General features: G+C 46.2%; 1 protein-coding gene across 1 annotated transcript in view; it reads left to right on the top strand.

Annotated features, from left to right (window-relative positions):
- Positions 1-22,417, top strand: part of USP12 (ubiquitin specific peptidase 12) — a 148,039-nt gene extending 125,622 nt beyond the window's left edge. Inside the window, exon 8 of the mRNA XM_074021758.1 lies at positions 18,221-22,417. Within this exon, the coding sequence (XP_073877859.1) occupies positions 18,221-18,275 (55 nt within the window). The 3' untranslated portion in view covers positions 18,276-22,417. The remainder of the gene's footprint in view (positions 1-18,220) is intronic.
- Positions 22,418-22,885: the final 468 nt, after the last annotated feature.

Here is a 22,885-nt window from a genome sequence, read left to right as displayed (position 1 = left end):
GTGAAGGTCAGGACCCCAGCAGTGAAGACCTTAGAAGAGGGTCTCCTTGAGAGACAGGAGGAAGCGTTGTTGAGATCCACAGTTGGGCCAGTGTTCTCCAGGGGGTCTGATGGACAAATGAACAGAAGAACCCATGATGGTGACGCCTGGGCTGGATAAAGTTACTAAGCCAGGAAAGCAAGAATTAAAAGTGAGGACTCACTTTGGGTTCAGAAGCCTGTTTGTAAAAATACCTGGAGGTATTAACTTACGCAGGATTGAAAGGACCACAAAGGAATTGAGAATGACATTACAGTCCTTCTTACTGAAGAATGAAAACCAGGCCAGGTGCGGTGGCTCACACCTGTAATCCTAGCACTTTGGGAGGCTGAGGTGGGTGGATCACCTGAGGTCAGCAGTTCCAGCCCAGCCTGGGCAACATGGCGAAACCCCATCTGTACTAAAAATACAAAAATTACCCAGGCGTGGTGGTGCATGCCTGTAATCTCAGCTACTTGGGAGGCTGAGGCAGGAAAATTGCTTGAACCCAGGAAGCAGAGGCTGCAGTGAGCCGAGATCATGTCGCTGCACTCCAGCCTGGGCAACAAAAAAAAAAAAAATGAAAACCAAGTTCAGCTTAACTAATGATACAGGCCAATTCCATGTCTAGAAACCCAACATTCACTGTGGCTCTTATATTTACTTCAGTACCTTCCTTATGTTTACTTCAGTTTCTTTCCTTATATTTACTTCAGTTCTTTCCTTCCTTATATTTACTTCAGTTCCTTCCTTCCTCATGTTTACTTCAGTTCCTTCCTTCCTTATATTTACTTCAGTTCCTTCCTTCCTCATGTTTACTTCAGTTCCTTCCTTCCTCATATTTACTTCAGCTCCTTCCTTCCTTATGTTTATTCAGTTCCTTCCTTATATTTACTTCAGTTCCTTCCTTATATTTACTTCAGTTCCTTCCTTATATTTACTTCAGTTCCTTCCTTCCTCATATTTACTTCAATTCCTTCCTTCCTTATATTTACTTCAGTTCCTTCCTTCCTTATATTTACTTCAGCTCCTTCCTTCCTCATATTTACTTCAGTTCCTTCCTTCCTTCCTTATATTTACTTCAGTTCCTTCTCATGAAGGAAATTTCCTTGGCTCGGAAAGGCTGAGGGAAATTTCTTGTTTGGATCCTTGTCACATTTTGTGCTCTAATTTTGCTTTTCCTATTCTCTTCTGTGGTTAGCATACCAGTCCGCATCAGAATGAGCGTGTGCCTGTATCCAGGATTTGCATACTACAGAACCAGCTCTGTCATCTCACCTCTTCCAAGCTGACTCATGGAGCAAATGTGCCAGCAGATGCCCATGGCCCAGTGACCACGGGCAGTTTTCCTGCTCAGCCACACGCCTTTGAGTTGAGTGGTGTTTGTCCCTACATCAGCTTACGCCTGTAATACATGTTATTGTGATTCAGTAATTTAATTACAGACTATGTAAGCAAATTATGTAAACCAATATAATGAGCACGAAAAGAAAGAGTTGTTTCTTGAAGGCTAAGTTGAATGATTTGGAAAGACTCACTAAGGGCAAGTTAACTTACACATTTGCTTTCAATTAAGTGTAGGGAAGATTAGGGGAATATAATAAAAATAAGGAAGGCCTCTGTGCTGAAATTGCTTTTCATGAGTCTTTAAGATCTTTCGCTGCTTCTTTAAAGAAATTAACACTTGGGCCGGGCGCAGTGGCTCACGCCTGTAATCCCAGCCCTTGGAGGCCGAGGCAGGCGGATCACAAGGTCAGGAGTTTGAAACCAGTCTGGCCAATATGGTGAAACCCCATCTCTACTAAAAATACAAAACTTAGCCGGGCGTGGTGGCATGCACCTGTGATCCCAACTGCTTGGGAGGCTGAGGCAAAAGTATTGCTTGAACCCGGGAGGCGGAGGTTGCAGTGAGCCGAGATCGTGCCACTGCACTACAGCCTGGGCAACAGAGCAAGACTCCATCTCAAAATAAAAAAAGAAAAGAAAAGAAAAAGAAATTAACATTTGGCAGTGGTTCATGCCTTCATGCCTGTAATCCCAGCACTTTGGGAGGCTGAGGTGTGCGGATCACCTAAGGTCAGGAATTTGAGGCATGGTGGAACCCCGTCTCCACTAAAAATACAAAAATTAGCCAGGTGTAGTGGTGCTTGCCTGTAGTCCCAGCTACTCGGGAGGCTGAGGCAGGAGAATCGCTTGAACCCAGGAGGTGGAGGCTGCAGTGAGCCAAGATCGTGCCACTGCACTACAGCCTGGGTGACAGAGCAAGACTCCATCTCAAAAAAAAAAAAAAAGAAAGAAATTAACATTTGACAGTGGTACACGCCTGTAATCCCAGCACTTTGGAAGCTTGAAGTGTGCGGATCACCTAAGGTCAGGAGTTCGAGACATAGTGGAACCCTGTCTCTACTAAAAATACAAAAATTAGCCAGGTGTAGTGGTGCTTGCCTGTAGTCCCAGCTACTCGGGAGGCTGAGGCAGGAGAATCGCTTGAACCCAGGAGGTGGAGGCTGCAGTGAGCCAAGATCGTGCCACTGCACTACAGCCTGGGTGACAGAGCAAGACTCCATCTCAAAAAAAAAAAAGAAAGAAATTAACATTTGGCAGTGGTACACGCCTGTAATCCCAGCACTTTGGAAGCTTGAAGTGTGCAGATCACCTAAGGTCAGGAGTTCGAGACATAGTGGAACCATGTCTCTACTAAAAATACAAAAATTAGCCTGGTGTAGTGGTGCGTGCCTGCAGTCCCAGCTACTCAGGAAGCTGAGGCAGGAGAATTGCTTGAACCCAGGAGGTGGAAGTTGCAGTGAGCCAAGATCACACCACTGCACTCTAGCCTGGTCAACAGAGTGAGACTCCATATCAAAAAAAAAAAGAAAAAAAGACATTAACAGTTGAAATTGTGGCGAATGCTTTCTAGGTGGAATTTGAGCAAGAAAGGAGGCAAGCTGCCTAGCGGAGGCACCACACTCAAAGAAAGGCTTTGGCCCTGCTCAAAATATTGGCAAGTGAATTTCCATATGTGTGTTTTAAGATAAAATGTTTAAAGTATTTATATAATTTTTTATCATTGATTCATTCATCTGATGCCTATTTTCCTGGGTGTCTGCTATGCGTTGGTATTCTACATTCTGGGAACGCTGAAATGAATGAAATCAACAAGGCTCCTGCCTTCTTAGGATTTCCATTCTAGGGAAGGAGCCCGCAGCAGACGAATGTGTACCACATCCTATGTGATGCACGTGGATCGTGCACCTGGATGCCCTGTGCAGGGGTGGAGAGGCAGTGACGGGTGAAGAGACTGATGTGACCATCTCTCTAATGAGGCAGCATTGGAGCAGAGACGGAAATCAAGTGAGGGCTGGGAGCCAGGCCGAGATATGGGGCAGAAGGACCTCTGAGGGGAAGCCCCGAACTGGGCCTGGGCTGATGCATTTCAGGAAGAGGAGGGGGCAGCCTGCCTGGAGGGGCCGATGGGAGGTCAAGAGCAGGGTTGAGAGCAGGGAGACTGCAGGGCAGATGGCTCAGGCCTTGGGGATCCTGGTGAGGACTTTGGCTGTCATCCTGAAAGACACGGAGAGCCCTGCAGTGTTCTGAGGAGGAGACTGGCCAGGTCAGGTCAGCTTTATTTTCAAAGGTCACCAGGATGCTCTATGGAGAACTGGCTGGAGCAGGGCAACAGTGGAAGCAAAAAGTCACAAAGGGAACAGAGAAGGACGAGTGTAGGGTCCAGGACCTCCTGGAAAGGACAGTTGGAGACTGTCCAGGTGTGGACTGTGGGTGGGAGCATCCAACCCCAAAAGGAGGCAGCAGCTTCCAAGCACCATGCAGGCGGAAGGAGGCGGGAAGGAAAGGAGGTGAGACCCACAGTCCTGCCCGCTGCAGTAGCTGGAATGGAAAGGCAGGAAGGACGAAATGGGGCGCAGGGAGGATGTTAGCAGGGAGGAGGGAGGCCCTAGTGGTGACTGGGGAGAGGGACCCGCCTCCCCGCTATTGGGCCCAGCTAACGGCACCCCGCTGGGCACAGGCCTGGCCGTGTCTCCCACACGGAAACTGAAGGTGGAGTTATCTCCACTTGCTGCCACAAGACAAAGCAGAAGTTCATTTCACTGTTAAAAGCCATTTTCCTGACTTGAGAATTCTTGGGCGCTGTCTCCTTCCCGTCTTCTGCCCTGTGGCTTTCTTTCCCCTCTAATGAAGACGGCAGAGTAAGGAGATGACAAAGCCTGCTTTTTTTTTTTTTTTTTTTCCCCTGGAAATGGAGCCTCACTGTGTCGCCCAGGCTGGAGTGCAGTGGCGCGATCTTGGCTTACTGCAACCTCTGCCTCCTGGGTTCAAGCAATTTTTCTGCCTCAGCCTCCTGAGTAGCTCGCAAAGTGCTAGGGTTACAGGCGTGAGCCACTGTGCCCGGCCGAAGCCTGCTTTTCGTTAGTCTCTGTGGCAGGGGAGCTCTGAGGAGCCTGTGGCCGGGCCTGCGGAGCGTCGGGGAGCGCAGGCCTGCTGCCCTGGGGCTTTCCTGCCCACGTTTGGCAGTCACTGTTGGGGAATGCCGCAGCTGAGCTCCTTGTTGGAGGAAAATGAGCCTAAGGCTTACATTTCTCAGGCTTTAAGTAAATGATCTGTGGTTTAAAAGCTTTTGGAAAATGCCTGTTTATGGGAGTCTATTTTATGTACAGGTGTCGGCAATGTATCTGGAGAAAAAGTGGTCCCTGGAAGCCTAGGGACCTGGCTGGGACCCCAGGGAGGACGGGAAATGTCTCAGCTCCAGCTCACTTTTAGTAAGGACCAGATAGTTCTGGTTGAGGAATGGAAGGAACATGGTCGGGGTATTTTACCCCAAAGGCCTGACTCTAATGTTCTGCCCTGTTTGCCTCCACCTTTGGGACTGGGCTTTGGGAACAAATGATGCCACAGGGTTGAAGAGCCTGGGTGTCTGAATCTTGTCCTGATACAGCCCTCTGTCCCCTTGATGTCCTCAAGACATGGAGGACAAGACAAATGTCTGCTTTGGATTCTAATAAGCTAATGTGGGCCCTGTGGAGAATGCCTCTTTACTGGGCAGGTTGGGGGACCAGGATCAGGTCACGTGGCTGTTCCCCCAAGCCCACACATGCATCTTTCCATGGCAGGAAAAGCCTATCTGGGAAGCAGCTGCCCACCAGGGAGAGCCAGGGGCTGGGAGCCTTCACCCCAGGACCGGAGACATGGCGGGTCTGGACCAGCTGCTGCCCGACCACCTGTGGGTGGGAGAGACCTCCATAGATGGTGAGGCTGGAGGCTCCCTTGCCTCTCAGCAGGTGAAGGGAGAGAAGAGAGGCAGATCTTCTCTGGGCAGGACTGTCCCAGCCAGAGGCACTCAACCCCATCGGCCCCAGCCTTTCTCACATTTTTGGAAACATTGTTTTCATTGGTAAATACACCGAATGTACATAAACTTGCATAAAAGTGTGTGTCCAGTTGAATGAAGAATTATGACGTGGACACCTGGGTAATACTCCTTAGGTCAGGGACTAGACTAGAACTTGCACCCTGGAAGCCCCTGTGTGTGTCTCCCTGGCCAAACCCTTCCTCCTGGCAGGGTCACCATCCTCCTAGCTTTTAGGATGGTCATCTCTTTTCTTTCCTTTATAATCTGATCGCTTATGTATGTATTCTTAAACAACACACTTTAGCTTTGGCTGTTTTTCAGCTTGATAGAAATGGAATCATACTGTATGGATTCTTTTTTTTTTTTTTTTTTGAGACAGAGTCTCACTCTGTCTCGCAGGCTGGAGTGCAGTGGTGCAATCTTGGCTCATTATAACCTTCACCTCCTGGGTTCAAGCAATTCTCCTGCCTCAGACTCCCGAGAAGCTGGGATTACAGACGCCCACCACCATGCCCGGCTAATTTTTGTATTTTTAGTAGAGGTGGGGTTTCACCATGTTGGCCAGGCTGATCTTGAACTCCTGACCTCAAATAATCCACCCACCTTGGTCTCCCAAAGTGTTGGGATTACAGGCATGAGCCACCATGCCTAGCCTGTATTCTTTTATCTTGCTTCTTTCCTTCGACATTGCTTTTTGAGATGCATCTATTGAGGTATGTGTGGCTTAAGTTCACTGAGTTTTCATTGCGGTATAGAATTTTCTTGTGTGAATCTGCCACAACTACTTATTCACTTCCCTGTAAATGGAAAATTGGCTGTGGAATGGGTTGTTAGCAGTGGACAAGGCTGTGATGAATATTTCCGAGGGTGAGTCACTGTGCACACGTGCTCAAGTTTCTCCATAGTCTGCACCTAGAATTGGAAGTTCTGGATTTCCATATCCATAATTTTAAACATAAAGCAACTCTTTTCCAAAGGGATAATTGGGTTGTCCAAATCTTCATGGGTTTGTCTATTTATTATTTTAGTTTTGTTATTTTTTTGCATTGTATGTTTTGAAGCTATGTTATTAATACATAAAATTATATCTTTTGGTGAATTGAGCATATTCAAAAACACTTTTGGCTTACATTCAAAAATGTCCGTAAGAGCACTGTGTACTGCCAACACTGAGCAACAGCCCCGCGTAGAAAACTCACCAAATGGTGTCTTTGTATCATTAAGAAGTGACCCAAATGATCTCTGCTAATGCCTTTTGCTTTTAAACCTAGGTTGAACTTGTAACCTTGTTGCCTCAGGATCTTGGAAAAAGAGACCACAAGAGAGCAAAGTTGGTAAGTGTGAGCCATAGAAGGTTGGAGACAGGAGCAAGGTTGGTCCCCAGTGAGGGTCTTGGCCCCTCTCCCTTCTCTTCGGAGATGGCATCTTATTATAATTCCTCCAGGCTCAGGGATGAAGAAGTGTCCTCAGTTCTCTCCCTCAGGGGAACTGGAATGAGGCAGAGGAGGTGGAGCAAAAACTTGAGGACAGCCATGTGCACCTGCCGGTTCCCGGAAGCCGAGCAACAGAGACCCATTTGCACACAGCCATGGCCTCTCCACATGCTCACCCACCACCCCAGGGGAGTTGGTGGCTGGCGCCTCCCTTCCTGAATTTTTTTCTTGCATGTTGATTTTCCTTTAGCTCTGGGTGCGAGGATGCTCTCAGGTACTGTATTACAATGATGTGCTTCCTCTCAGCTCACACAGAGGGCCAGATATTTGTCAATTTTGTTGTTCTTTCATTCATGTATGTATTAATCAATCAGTCAACAAATGCTAATTGAGTACAGGCATTGGGCTGTTCCGATTCTTCCTTTTGAGTTTCCTGGTCACTGTTTAGGGACACTAGACAACATTGTCTTTGAAAGGCCAGAGATGCACTCTGAGGTCCTGTGGTGGCCAGGAAGGCTTTGGCCAGTTAGTAGGGGAGGGCGAGCAAGTGGGTTTCCCCACTTCCTTGGACTCTTCTCTTTGCAAGTTGGAACCTCTGATGTGAACATTTCTTGCTACAGGGTAACTCTACTCCTGAGAACCGAGAAGGCTGGTGACAGGAAAATGCCCCCCTGAAGCCGGCTGGGGATCTCACTTAGGGGCGACATAAAGTGAGGAGTGTGCCGCCGAATGCCCCTGATTCTTTCTCCCCAAACTAACAAGATCTTAATTAAACTTCACTCCGGCAGACAATTCGGGGCTAAGCTAACTGCCAGTTGCCGGAGGGCTTCTAGAGGCCAAGGCTTTAACAGCCACCATCCAGTCAAGGGAAGACTAGGATTGGGAAGTGGAATTGTATTGCCAAAGTGGGATGCTTTTGAGAGTTAAAGAGGTGCTATTAATACATATAAAAGAATAACAGCTGTAAACCAGAACTGTCTTAGGCAAACTGGGATATATGATCACCCTTTCTAGAATGGTGTTTTTCAGAAGCAATCTGCAATGAAAAAAAAAAAATGTAGTCTGCTTTTCGGAATGTAACTCAGAACTCCTGCTGACTAACAGGCATCCTCCGAGACAAATCTGACTGCTCCTTCCATTTCCCCTAGAGCACGGAGCAGGAGCACAGCCCTGACACTGCTGGGTTGGGGCTACTTTATAAAGCCACTCTGGACCTCCAGGACGTGGAAAAGATGCGTGCCGTGCTCCCCTGGGGAAGGAGCCACCAGCCTGGAATCTCAGGGACTCTTTGAAGATGTGCAGGCAGGAGGGAGGAAATTCTTGCCGCTTGGTGGGGTCAGAACACGGGCCTTTGCTCCACACTGACATTTCCTTCAAAGGTCAAGAATGAGTTTGGGCTTTGTAGATGTTTTGCCAAAATACGATTTAGGGGAAGTTCCAAGCCCGGAGATTCAGTTTTTAAGTCTGCTGTCTCCTGTTTCCAGGCCACGGTGCATTCATTGATAGTATTTTTAGAAGAGGACCTTTGAAAATGGGAAGGCAGGTATGATAGCAGGGTGATTCATTGGCTGTGCCTCTGCACTGGACGTCCTGGAGGCTGGGCATGAGGTCCCGGACGTGTGTGGATCACAGAGGGGCAGGGGCTGGCACCATGAAGTAGGCAGGAACCCAGAGCACTATAACTGCACTGTGAGCTCTCAGGTAGACCAGAGAGGTGAGGCAGGAACCTGGAATTTGGATGTAATTGCAGGGCTAGGATGGCACTGACACAGCCTCCTGTGTCACAGCTTCCATCTCTGCGCGTGGGGCAGAATGAGCACCAAAGCACACACAGGATCATGACTCACCTCCCACCTGTCCCCCCTTGCCTTGCCCTCAAGCCTTACTGCCGAGATACCACGTGTGTAGCCCTCTGTGTGCTTGGGCACTCGACAGAGAGAGAGCTGAGATCTGCTCAGCTTTCTGCTTCCAGCAAATGTCCCACCTTCTGAGACTTACCAGATGCAAAACCCAGAATTCTCCTCCTAGGGAGAGGGAGCTGCCCTGCAGGAACGGCCAGGCATTGGCTGACCCTCCGGCCTGAGGCGATGACAACCGGGAAAGATTTTCCATGCCTTTTTTGTTCTACAAAAGAAAAAAAAAAAACAAAACAGGAAGACTGAAAGAACGGTTTATAATTGATTCTTAATAAGGAAAGATAATTAAACAAATAATAGTGCTAACGATAATAATTACTAGATGCAGTAGTAAATTTCTTAAATGCAGCATTTCAACTAATCCTCACAAGGACCCTCTGAGGTTGATATCATTATCTCCATATTTGAGGGGGGGAAACAGAGGCAGAGAGAGGCTGAGTTGCTTGCCTGACATCGCACTGCTGGGAAGTGGCGCCAGTGTGGGAGCTGCCCTGGTTCATGTGGGACACAGGGATAATGACAATTGGCCACACAAGAATGTCCTTGGGCTCCCACTCCCAAATCCCACAACTTCCCCTGTGTTTCTCTCTATCCTTTCCCCTTTCTAAATCGTGAGGAAGGCAGAGGTGGCCCTGCCTGTCCAAGGCTTGGGCGTCCTGAGGGGACCTTCTCTCTCTGCTCCAGCTTTTCTCATTCCCCATTGGGTCCTCCCATCAGCACTTAATGTCTCACGTCTGCCATGAAAAAGAACCAGACAAAAGCTCTCTTCCTGGGGGGCTTCCTCCCCCTTCTCTGTGCTTCCTTCCTCTGCCACTAAATTTCTAGCAAGAACTTGGGTGAGTTCTCTGCGTCCACTTCACAGCCCGCTGCCATCTGCATTCTGCCCCCATCAGCACGGCCTGGTCACCCATCAGCTCATAACTGACCCCAGCGTCTGCCTCTGTCCCTGTCCCGCTCGCCTTCTCGGAGGACTCTTGAGCGACCACTTGTTCCTGGCTGCAGCGCTCCCTCTCTCTGCCTTTCCTCACGACACCTCCTCCTGATTCTCCCTCTCTTCCCCCGAGCCGCTCCTTCCCAGTTTGCTTTACAGATGCTCCTCTTCCTGCCTACTCGTGAGGCTGAATTTTAGGTGTCAGCTTGACTGGGGCTCGGGGTGCCCACGTACCCTGGGTTTGTCTATGAGGGTGCTTTTGGACCAGAAGCATTTGAATGGGTGGGTGGAGCGAGGCAGATGGCCCTCCCCAGTGTGTGTGTGGGCCTCAGCCAATCTGCTGGCGGCCTGAATAGAACACACCGCGAGGGAAGGGAGAATTCACCCTCTCTGCCAGGCTCCTGGAGCCGGAGGAGCCGCAGTCTCCCGCTGTCGGACTCAGGCTAGAACTTACACCATCAGCTCTCTTGCTTTCCAGTCCTTTGGACTCAGACTGGAACTGGCTCTCCAGCTTGCTGATGGCAGATCTTGGGACTTCAGTCTTCATGACTGTGTGAGCCAATTCCTTATAATAAATCTCTTTATATAGGTATTTATATATAGTCTATGGGTTCTTTCTCTGGATAAGCCTGAGTAATGCACCCTTCCACAGTGCTGGTGTCCCTGAGCACTCTTCGCTTCTCCTTGCTCCTGTAACCTCATGTCTGTGACAACAGAATTTGTGTCACATTGTCAGTAAGACCCTTGAGGGCACAGATTGCATCTTATTCGTCTACCGAATCCATAATAGGTGCTCAGCAGGTGTTTGAACAAATGAATGAACAAACTACAAACTTGAAGACACAGAGAACCAAGCATAATACATATGACCATGAGTGATTGTCATCCACTGGCCATGTCCTCCTCATTTTAGCGATGGGGACTGCCATCCAGATGCAGAAAGCGAAAGAGCCCCTCCCTGGAGACTAGACTATTACGCCGTAATCTCAGCACTTTGGGAGACAGAGGTGGGAGCATCACTTGAGGCCACAAGTTCACGACCAGCCTGGGCAACATATCTCATCTCTACAAAACAATCTAAAACATTAGCCATCTGTGGTGACACACATCTGTGGTCCCAGCTATTGGGGAGGCTGAAGCAGAAGAATTTGCTTGAGCCCAAGAGTTTGGGGCTCCAGTGGGCTATGATCGTGCCATTGCATTCTAGCCTGGGCGACAGAGTGAAACACCTGTCTCTCAAAAAAAAAAAAAAAAAAAAAAAAAAAACAAAGATAAAAATAAAAAATAAATAAAATAAAATAAAATCCCCTTTCTGGTCCTCTGCACCCATCACCATGAGTCCTGCTCACATCCTCGGATCATCACAGCAGGGGTGTGCCCTGGGCCCCTCAGACTTCCTCTGACCCTAAAGTTAAGGCTTTTACCTCCCCTGCTGTGGTTATTTTTAAAAATCTTTCATCCATTTTTGTCTCTGCATTGCATCACACTGCTAAAATGGAATCTCTTCTCTCTGCTCAGAAAGGCCAGTGCTCAATTTTTCTTACCCATTACACTGCAGGAAATGGGCTTAGTCCCCCATGCTATAGTGACTCCAAGCTGGTTGAACTGGCATTTCTTCTGTTTGTGCCTGTTTGTTGTTGTTGTTGTTGTTGTTGTTATTTATTTGCATTTGGCATTTTTTCCATTTGGCTACCGCAGGCCTTGAGCCTCAGGACTTTACCATCACACTGGTAAGATGAGATAAGAGGTGCCTTACCTTACCATACTGCTTAAAGTAGTTTCCTTCCAGTCTCCTGCCTCAGTCCCTCTCTATTTCCCCCGTTTGTTTTCTTTATTAATTGTGGGCCAACGTTTGTCTCTGTCTGGACTGCCCCGCCTGCCCCTGCCCCAGAATGTAAACCCTTAAGATATGTACCTTGTCTTGCCAATAACTATATCCATAGCACCTAGGACACAACTTGACCCAATACATGTTTATTGAATAAATATCACCATATGAATATTTCCGTATTTGTTGTTGTTGTGACTATGTGTAATATTCCGACCTGGACAAGACAGAGCTGTCTTATTTCTCTAGGTTGTCTGACTCTAAGGTCTTCCCTCTGGTCTCGAAACCCCTCTGTGCGCTCTTCTTAGTGTTCAGATGGGCAATGCCTCATGGCAAGACATCTGTAGGAAAATTTGAGGGTACAGATTGTGTCTTATTCTACCTGACCCATAATAGGTGCTCAGAAAGTGTTTTAACAAGTGAATGAATAAACTACAAACTTGAACACACAGAGTAAATCTCTTTTCATTCATGTTACTCTGCCATTTTCTTGATGGTTGACTTTTAGGATGTATATAATTCAAGAACTAGAAAATAAAAAGTTATGATTGGTAGACCATTATAGTCACCATGGAGTGCTTCCCATGGAATGGTCCTCATCGTTTTTGAGTTAATTTTTGTGTAAAGTATGAAGTGTAGGTTAAGGTTCATTTATTTTGCATATGGATGGCCAACCGTTCTGTTTGCTGAAAAGACTGCCTTCTCCACTGAATTGCTTTTGCACCTTTTAAAAAAGTCAGTTGGCCATTTGTGTGGGTCTGTTTCTGAATGCTCTGTTCTGTTCCATTGATCTAAGTGTCTGTCCTTTCACCAGTACCGGATTGCGTGTTTACTGTAGCTTTATAAGTCTTTGAATCAGGCAGTGTTTTTGGATTTGAATTTGGATTTGGATTCCTCCAACTTCATTCTTCTTTTTCAAAATTGCTTTAGCTATTTTAGTTCCTTTGCTTTGCCAGATTTTAAAATCAGCTTGTCTATCTCTATTTTAAAAAGTCTGCTGGAATGTATCTACTGGAATGGTATAAAATCTATACATCAATTTTGGGAGAATGGACAACTCTACTATGTTGTGTCTTGTAGTTCATAAGCATGACCGTTTTTCATCTCCTTAGATATGCTTTGAGCCCAGCCTGGGCAACATGGTGAGACTCAATGTCAATTAAAAAGAAAAAAAAAAGAATGAGTACTTTTTTTAGAATAAGTATGTCCCATGCAATACTTGGGACATGCTTACACTAAAAAATTAGTCATTCTTTATCTGAAATTTGAATTTAATTAGGTATCTTACACTTTTATTTACTAAATCTGGTAATATTAATTATTTCATTTTGGGGGAAGCTATGACAAATGGTATTTTTTAAAATTTTGGTTTTTAATTGTCCATTATTGGTATAGGCAAATATGCTTAATTTTTGTGTGTAGACCATGTAGCCTGTGATATTTCTGAATTTACTTATTGGTTCTAAGAGGCTTTACATTTTTTATTTTATTTTCAAAATTCCTTGCGATTTGCATGTTGTCTTCAAAGGTTGACAGTTTCGTTTCTTCCTGTCTGTTTTTTGTTCTTGTGCTATTGCACTGGCTAGGATTTCTAGTGTGATATTAAGTAGGAGTGGGGAAGGTGAAGTCCTTACCTATTTGCCATGTTAGGAGGCAAATATTCAGTTTTTCCTTTAGATGATGTTAGTTGTAGGATTTTTGTAGATACTCTGTATCAGGCTGAGCTAGTTTCTTTCTGTTCCTAGTTTGCTGAGAGTTGTTATCATGAGTGGATGTTGAATGTTGTCCATTTTCTTCTACATTTATAATCATATTGTTTTTCTATTTCCTCCCTTCTTCTTGCTTTGGGTTTATTTTCCTCTTCTTTTTCTAGTTTTTTAAGGGTTCAGCTTAGATTATTTGGCTGAGAACTTTCTTCTCTTCTAGTCTAAGCATTTTAATGCTCAGCACTGCTTTAGCTGCATCCCACACATATTTTTTTTAGATGGAGTCTTACTCTGTCGCCTAGGCTGAAGTGCAGTGGCATGATCTCACCTCACTGCAACCTCCACCTCCTGGGTTCAAGCAATCCTCCTGTCTCAGCCTTGCAAGTAGCTGGGATTACAGGTCCGTGCCACCATGCCCAGCTAATTTTTATATTTTTGGTAGAGACAGGGTTTTGCCATGTTGGCCAGGGTGGTCTTGAACTCCTGACCTCAGGTGATCGGCCTGCCTCGGCCTCCCAAAGTACTGGGATTACGGGCATGAGCCACCACACCCGGCCTCCCCACATATTTTGATATGTTGTATTTTCATGTTTTTTTCAATTCAAAATACTTTCTAATTTCCCCTGAAACTTCTTTTTGGAACCATTATTTAGAAATATGTTGCTTCATTTTCACAAATTTGGAGATTGTTATCTTTCTGTTATTTATAGTTTAATTCCATTATATTCCATACTTGGTATGATTTTAATTCTTTTACTTTTGTTACGGTTTGTTTTATGATCTAGTGTGTAATCTATCTTGGTGAATGTTATATTTGCACTTTAAAAGTATTTATAGTTTGCTGTCGTTTTGTATACTGTTTTATAAATGCCAATTGGATACAGTTGATATATGGTATTGTTCATTTCATCTACATCCCAGTTGGTTTTCTACTCATTCTATTTATGAACAAGAGATGACTGTGGAAAATCTAACTAGATTTGTGGATTTGTTTATTCTTCCATTTAGTTTTGCCAGTTTTTGCTTGTTGTTTTTTGTTTTTTTAAAGAGATGAGGTCTCGCTCTGTTGCCCAGGCTACAGTATAGTGGTGCAATCACAGCTCACTGCAGCCTGAACTGCTGGACTCAAGGGATCCTCCTGCCTCTGCCTCAGCCTCCCAAGTAGTGAGGGCTATAGGCATGTACCACCACACCCAGCTAATTTTTAAATTTTTTGCAGATAAGGGGTCTTGCTATGTTGCCCAGGCTGGTCCATAACTCCCGGGCTCAAGCAGTCCTCCCACGTGGCATGCTTCTTGTATTTTGAAGCTCTAATTTTAGGTGCATATACATATAGGATTGTTTTGGCTTCTTGATTTACTGACCCTTTTATCATTACATAGTTTTTCTTTATTTCTGACTATTTTCTTTGCTGTAAAATCTACTCTGATATTGACACTTAGCTTTCTTTGGTTTGTGTTTGTGTAACGTATTTCATCTTTTTATTTTTACTAATATCATAATATAGAATATTTATATTTAATGTAATTAGTGGTATTTTAGATTTAGTCCTACCATTTTATTATTTGTATTCTATTTCTTTTCTCATTCTTGTTTCATTCTTTTGTTTCCTCATTCTTGCCTTTTGTTAGGCTATTTGATTATTTTTAGTCCCTTTAATTATTATTTATCTCCTTGTGTGGTTTCTACTTATTGCTCTAGGGATTACAATGTAGAGGCTTAACTTCTCACACTTTACTTAAAATCAGTATTTTACTACTTAAGTGGAGTGTGGAAATCTTACCACCATATTGGAATCTTTACCCACCCCACGCCTCTTATTACTCTTGTCTTACATCGATATACATTGAAAATTCCATCAGACAATGTTATAATTTTGTCTTTTAACTGTCAAATGCAGGTTAAATAACTCAATAGGAACAGAAAAGTCTTTTATATTGACCTAGATATGTACCATTTCCGTTGCGTCCTTCATTCCTGATGTTTCAGGCTTCCTTGTGGAATCACTTCCCTTCCGTCTGCTGAACTCCCTTTAGCAATTATTCTAGAACGTGTCTGCTGGCAATGAATTCTCTTATTTTTTCTTTATCTGAGACTGTCTTTATTTTACTTTCTTACTGATGGATATTTTCAGTAAATACAGAATCATGGGTTGACGCCGGTTTTCCTTTCAGCGCTTTGAAGATATACACATCCCTTTTTGCTCTCGTGGTTTTTTAATGAGAAATCCAGTCAATTGAATCATTGTTCCCCCTTCGGTAATAAGTTTGCTCAGTGTGAGATCAGCCAACACTGTCTTACTGTCATTGACTGCTTTTAATCATCACATGTCTTAAATCTAGTATGGAGCCTAAACCCCTCAAATGCACTACTTCAGGTAGGTCTCCTGTGCTCAGGTCCCAATTCTTGTCGGTTCAGTAAAGTAACTTTGAGAAAGAAGGGAGTAAACATAGATTATCCTCCTAAGTTTACAGACCCAACTTCAAAACCACATCTCCACCCAAGGACCTGGATTCCCTTTCACCGTGTCCACTGTGTCTTTATTTCCCTCTCTCTCCATCCTTTCCCTTGCTGTCACTGACTGATATTTGAAGGGTAGAATTACTAGGAAAGAGAATAAACCCGGATGTCTCTTTCCTCTAGTTATAAATTATGTGACAGGTTAACAGTGAGCCCTAGGCTTTATTCTGTCTTGAATTTGTAGATAAAGTCTCTAAATTCCCTCAGGCGGACATAAAACAACAACCTGTTTTAGCTTTTTGGGTGAACCGAGCTCAGTCTGCAGGAGCCTTTATAAACAGGGCCGTGGGAGTGTTGGAAGGCATGTCCAGGCCTGACGGCTGCTGGTGGTGACAGCCGGAGACAGTTTTGACAGACGCTTATAAAAAAGAAAAGAACAGAAAAACAGGCTGTGAGAGTTCATAGGCCGATTAAGTAGAACATTTCATCTCATTCCTTGTGTTGTTCTCCCAGGGACATAGAACTAGGTTTTCCTCCACGGGCCCTGTGCTTCACCTGGGACACAAGGCGGCTGTGGAAGGACCGCAGGGAGGTGCCAGGTCTTGCCTCCAGGACGGCCGTCTGTGGCATAACCCTGCATCGGTAGCAGCAGTTCCTGCTTTTTCAGAAATGCAGGAGCACCGGTTCTAGTAGGCATCTACTTCCAAAGAACAGTGTGTAGAACATACCCTTCTTTCCCCAGAGACCCTTATTAAGCATCATTAAGTGCAAGACACTGCCCACAGCTCAATGATCACATTGAAAATGGCTGTGATGCATATTGGTGCTAATCAGAGTGACACAACTCCACGAGGCATATATAAGAGTAAAATTCTTTCTTTAATTTTGAGAGGAACTCTAAGGATAAAAGGGAAAATGCCCACAGTCCAAACCTCTACTGTCTGCTTGGGATTTCTTCTGAGTTCTCACCTATGTGACTGAGCAAGTCGAGCACATCTTTGCTGGAAATAATGCCAAGGAGGCGTTGACATCGGATCCTTTTTAAGTGTGACGTCAATGAGTTCGGGGAGTGCTCATCGTCCCTTTTGAGCTACGCAGAAGCAGAACTCGTGTCTCCACGACTCTTGTGACAGCTCCCCTCAGCGTGTGTCTCCTCAGAATCAGGCTCTTTGCACATGAGGCTCGCTCCTAATCAAGCAGATCCTTTTTATGGCTAAGGAAATGTGCACCTAAAGAATTCTACCAAGGCCCCGTGCTACAGAGTTAGCCCTGGTATTTCTGGCTCAAGACAGGTGGTTGCTCCACAACTCCACCCAACATCTTTTTCATGACCGTTTTTGTCTTTTTCACGGTGTTACCCTCAAACTATCAAGAGGAGACTCTCGTTTGCTTGGAGACTTTGCTTTCTTGGAAGTCCTGGAACACCTGCCAAATGCTCCTGCACTTTCAGGTCCGCTTAGGAGCCTTCGACCTCTCCCTCACCGCCTGTCTGCACCTGCACCGTGGCTCTGCTGGTTGGCAGAGTCTGCATGTCATTGTCTTTGCATTCAGGGTTGAGCCCCAGCTGGGATACTGTAAGCACTCAGTATGACAGAGCCTTCCTCCTTCTTCCGCTCACACCATTCCCGACAGTCCTTCTGCCCACCTCCCAGCTCCTGACCTTGCTTCATAGTACCCTGCCTGGCTTTCTTCAGTACTCTGCACTCTCTCTGACTGCCAGTCTTTGAAGGCATCTGAAATCTCTCCTGCCCTCCCAGCCGCACATCTGGGTTGCAAGCCCTCTGTGCTCCAGTGCCCTGATGCAGACTGCGCAGACCACACCACATTTCCTCTCTGCATCTCCCACTACTAGACCATGACCCTGAGGACAGTGAGCACTCAGAAAGTACCCCATGCCCAGCAGTAGGCAAAGCCCTGGGAATGCAACTGTGCATGGGAAACAGTTCTTGTCTTCAGGAGCTCCTGGGCTATTCAATTACGGTTGATTAAATCTTGGTTCTTTTCTTGCCAAGACAAACAGTAGGAGAAGGATGGAAAGTGTCCCTTGTTTCAGCGGTGCCATGGTCACTGGTGGCAGGTGAGGGTGGGTGGTCTTGCAGAGGACCAGGAGGCAGGGGCAGATGGGCGTGAAGGCAGTAGCGGTGGGCACAGCTGTTGATGAGTTTGGCACCGAGGCAGGGGTTGGAGAGCTTGTGGAGGGGAGCCAGAGGCAGGGGAAGTGAAAGCAGTGATCTATTAAAGCTGTTACTGCTTTCGTTGTTATTAACAATGGGAGATTTGACCACATTTAAAAGGTGGCAGAGAACAGATATCGTAGTGGAGACTGAAGTGTAGAGGAGGAGGGCTCCTTGGTGAAATGAATGTGCCGCATTAGTTTCTTGTGGCTGTTGTAACAAACGACCACAAAACAGCAGAAACGTCTTTGCTTGCAGTGCTGGAGGCCAGAAGTCTGCATTCGAGGTGTCGGTTGGCTGCACTCCCTCTGAAGGGCTGCCTCTGTGGACACATCACCTTCTCCTCTTCTCTGTTAACTCTCCCTGTACCTCACTTTTTCTTTTTTTAGAGACGGGATTTCGCTGTGTTGCCATGGCTGGTCTCGAACTCCTGGACTCAAGTGATCCTCCTGCCTCAGCCTCCTGAGTGGAGACCACCACATCTGGTAACCTCCTTCTTATAAGGACGCTTGTGATGACATTTAGGGCCCGCCCGCATAACCCAGGATGATCTCATCGCAAGGTCCTTAACTGAATCACACACCTGCAAAGAACTTTTCTCCAAGTAAGGTAACATTTAAAGCTTCCCGCGATTTGGACCCGCAGTCCTGGGGGCTGTTATTCAGTCTGTTACCATCTGTGAAGAATAGGAGGCACGGGGTGGGATCCTCCTGTGGGTGGAAGCGTGCAGCTGGGTAGGAGGAGGGGCCCTGTCCACTGTTAGAGGAGGAGCTGCAAGGATGGGTGGAAATGCAGACAAGTTCGGAGCAGGAGCTGGGGCTGCAGAGTTGGCGGGGAGAACTGGTAGGAAAGGGCTCAGAAGAAGATTGAAGACTGTGTGAAATCACTTTTTTTTTTTGGACACAGAGTCTTACTCCGTCGCCCAGGCTGGAGTGCAGTGGCAAGATCTTGGCTCATGGCAACCTCCGCCTCCCGGGTTCAAGCGATTCTCCAGCCTCAGCCTCCCGAGTAGCTGGGATTACAGGCACACGCCACTGCGCTCAGATAAATATTGTATTTTTTTAGTAGAGATGGGGTTTCACCAAGTTGGCCAGGCTGGTCTTGCACTCCTGACCTCAGGTGATCTGCCTGCTTCAGCCTCCCAAAGTGTTAGGATTACAGGCGTGAGCCACCGTGCCCGGCCATGAAATAACTGAGAGAATTAGAAGTGACTGGAGATAGGGAGGAGAACTTCCAGGCACTGCGAGGGCCACTTGTAGCGGGAGGCCATGGATTGGTGGTGGCACCAGACCCATGCTAGGGAGACATTCTCTGACAGTTGAAGCAGCCTGGGTGTGCATGTGCGTGTGAACATAAGGCAGAGAGCTGACTCAGAATAGTGCCGGTTTAGCAGAGCAGGTTTGCAGGGAGGATACGGCGGGATCAAGGGTGCTGGAGCAAGTGCGGTTTAAATGATGGCACAGAAATGGTTTAGGCTGCACAGGACAGTGGGAAATATAGAGAGGAGTCTGGACTGACTAAGGGATTGGCCATCTCAGAGCTGTCAAAGAGCAAGTATGGTGGCTGTCACTGGAATGACAGAGTTAAAATTCCAGAATTGCCAGAGCTCGGGGTGAGGAGCCAGGGGCCTGGGTCTGTTTGTGGTGTCCGTGGCTGAGAAGAAAGGGGGTAAAGAGCTCTGGAGCCAGCCTGGGAGATGGGCCACCCAAGTGGCAGATGAAATCTTCCAGGACCACCGCAGGACTTACAGAAGGAGGGGGAACGGGCCTCAGGACCCGTGGCCTTCTGGTGAACACAGAACAGACCCAACTCCAGGTTTCAAACCTCACTTTGGTTTCTTCCACGCAGACCTCTGCCGAGGCCCCAGATGGTAGGGAAGTTAGCATGTGTGTCAGCTGCTGTTCCATATCGGGCGGCAGTTTGTTCTATGTTGAAAAGAGGTAGCTAAAGGTTAGCACAAGCCTATGACAGGCAGTTTCAGAACAAAGGAAGAAGACATGGTCTGCTCAGCACTTCCGGCCCGATGTATGGTTCTGTTGCGTAGGATAGACATTTATTTGTATGAGGGCAGGTCTTTGCCCAAGAGGTCTGCTGAGCTTAGACTGGGTAGCTGATGGGAGCCCCAGCAGCCACGGTGAGAATAAACACAAAGCGAGGGGCTGGCAATGGATGGCTGGGGAACAGCCTACTGGATCTCTGGGCTGACGGGCCAGAGAACCTTCCTTATGACTGTCTGGGCTGGGTTTACCTTCCAGCAGCAAACCTGCTAGTGGGAGAGTCAGAAACTTCAAACAAGGGAGGGCCTCGAACCCAGTAGTATAAGGTGGTCATGTTCTAGAGGTGATGTTTGACTCTCAGAATTCATATTATATATGAAGTAAATCAAAACATAGAAATAAATACAAAGCATCAAGGCAGTGATTTCTTATAACACATACATCTTTAACCATTATTGTATATTTTGCCTTACAGTTTGCAGAGTCCTCTTTCCAAAATTAACAGGGTGAGGTTTCAAGTTCTTCTTTTATAGCATACTTGGTCACATCTAATTTCTGCTCCAAAGTTAATGATTCCAAAGCAAAGTTTATACCACTTGCACATAGTGAACACTTGGATGACATTTTTATAGGTTCTGAAAATACTTTAAATTGTAATGTTAGTGAATGACAAAATAATAGCCCACTCATCAACCAGATCCCTCTAAGGGCTTCTAAGTTTTAAGCACAGCCTGGCTCAGGGTGTGATAAGCCCAGGGATTTCAGCTAAAACGGGGCCACCCTGGAAAGCAGCATATGCACCACTTATAATCACCCCCTCCCACCAGCTTTGAAATGGTGTGATTTTGATGAATTCTTACAACCTGGAAACATTTGAATTACCAGATTTTGCAAACCAAGTGAGGCTTTATTCATATTTTATGTGGCACCATCTCAACTTTGCATGATTCACATTAGCATGAAATGTATCCTTTTAGTCATCCAATCTTTTTGCAGCAACTTCTGGGCCCCAGACCCTATTTTGTAGGCCCTGGAGATTCAGCAGTGAACAAAACAAAGCCCTCACCCCCAAGGACTTTATAGTCTAATGGAGAGACTGAAAATAAACAAATAATAGATACATAAGGTGATGTCAGCGAAGGGTGTTCTGTGAATAAATGTAAAGCATGAAAAGGGACAAAGGAGGCTAGACAAGAGGTGCTATTTCAGGTAAGGCACCAGAGGGAGCTGTGCAGATATTGGAGGGAGAGCATTCTAGACAGAGCAACAGGTGCATCATTGTGACTATTTAGTTTATAAAGGACAGGGTCTGGCATTGACATAGAAGGTGGATTAAACCCACTAGTTATGGCATCAAAGCCCAGTTTTGGCCAGGCAGAGTAGCTCATGCCTATAATCCCAGTATTTTGGGAGGCTGAGGTGGGAGAATCACTTGAGGCCAGGAGTTAGAGACCAGCCTGGGCAACAGACCAAGACCTCATCTCTACAAAAAATAGACATACATTTTAAAAATGTGGGAGGATTGCTTGAGCCCAGAGTTTGAGGCTTCAGTGAGCTATGATCGTGCCACTGCACTCTAGCCTGCGGACAGAACAAGACTCTGTCGCAAGAAAACAAACTAAAAAAATCCCTCAACTCTACCACCTACTGTGTGTCTTCAGGCGAGTAATGTAATTAATCGTTCCAAGTTTCTATGTTTGTTTATCTGTTGAGTCAGGATGATAGTAACACTTGGTTCATGGGGTTGTGGTAAGACCCTTATCTCTGACCCTAACACACAGGACGTGCCCCAAACAAGAGGGCTGCCACTGTTAGTATAATCACCAGGAACAGTAAGCCCTTTGAAAGCAACATTTGTGTGGTTGCTACTGTCAACGCATGGAACTTGGGCAGAGTGCAGAGGCTTGTTTCTGCTGGTAAATGTCTCCAAAATGTAAACACATCTGTGGATGTTCAAACACACTCCCTCCCCCCCTGACAAGTGCTGGTCAGGGCCCAGGGCAAGAGAGCTCAGCTCAGAGCAGCGTGGGAGAGTGGAGACTGAAGTGTAAACAGGACCTCGGCGTAAGAGGATGTGTTCACTGCTTTCCCGTGCAGACCCCTCACCAACTGGGTCTCCGGCTGGCAAAATGAATCCTCCCTAAGCACTGCTGCTGTGGCAGGCAGAGCCCATGGCACTGTGCACGGAGCCAGGCCCAGCCTGCGTGGCAGCTACTGACTCTCTACTGCAGGTGCTATCTGTAGAGCTGGCCAGTGGCTGCCTCCTCACAGCTCCTAGATGTCCAAATGCCCTGAACCTTTAGCCCGGCCTGAGGTGAGCAGAGCCACTGGGTAGAGCACCTACTGAGTACAAAGCAGAGAACTATGGTTGGCAAAAGGGAGCACTTAGGTTTCTCTACATCTGAAGTGTAAGAACTCATTCTTACCTGATTCCTGTTGGTGCATGCCAGCCGTGTAATAACTGCCTGTTAGGCTTCCTGTCTCTCTCGTCAGACTGTGAGCTCCTTGAGGGCAGAAACTATGTTCTTGTGTCCCTAACGCCAAAAGCCTAATCGATGTTTAAAAATGAGTAAATGGATGAATGACTCAGATGTCTTGAAAAGAATTCACAATAATCATTGGCCTTAATATGACTGTATATTTATTTTGCACTTTATAGTTTACGATTTATAGATCATGTTCTTATTTTATTTTACTTTTGAGACAGAGTCTCTAAAGTCATCTAGCCTTACCGCTGCTATGCTTGATGGCTTTTATGTTAGAAAAGCTTGGCCCAGACAGCCACGCTCTGTCAATAGTAGCTTTCTCGTTGTTTCCTGCTTGGCAAATTGACCCACATTCTCATGCCTCCCTCAACCTTCAGATGTGCACAGGTGTATACAGGTGCATAATGGCTACTTACCTGGGAAGGTTTTCTTCTGTGCTTTCAGGTGTGTAGCTATTTTTGAGATACTGGGTGTGCAGGTGGAAGTGGTGCCTACAGAATTTGGGGAATGGGGCAGGTGGAAGGTAGTGGGATTTGAGGGGTGCTTGGAAAACCTTGGTGAGGAAGAGAAT

Source organism: Macaca fascicularis, chromosome 17 (assembly GCF_037993035.2).
Source record: "Macaca fascicularis isolate 582-1 chromosome 17, T2T-MFA8v1.1".
NCBI classification, from domain to species: domain Eukaryota; kingdom Metazoa; phylum Chordata; class Mammalia; order Primates; family Cercopithecidae; genus Macaca; species Macaca fascicularis.
This window is presented reverse-complemented; position numbering and strand designations above follow the sequence as displayed.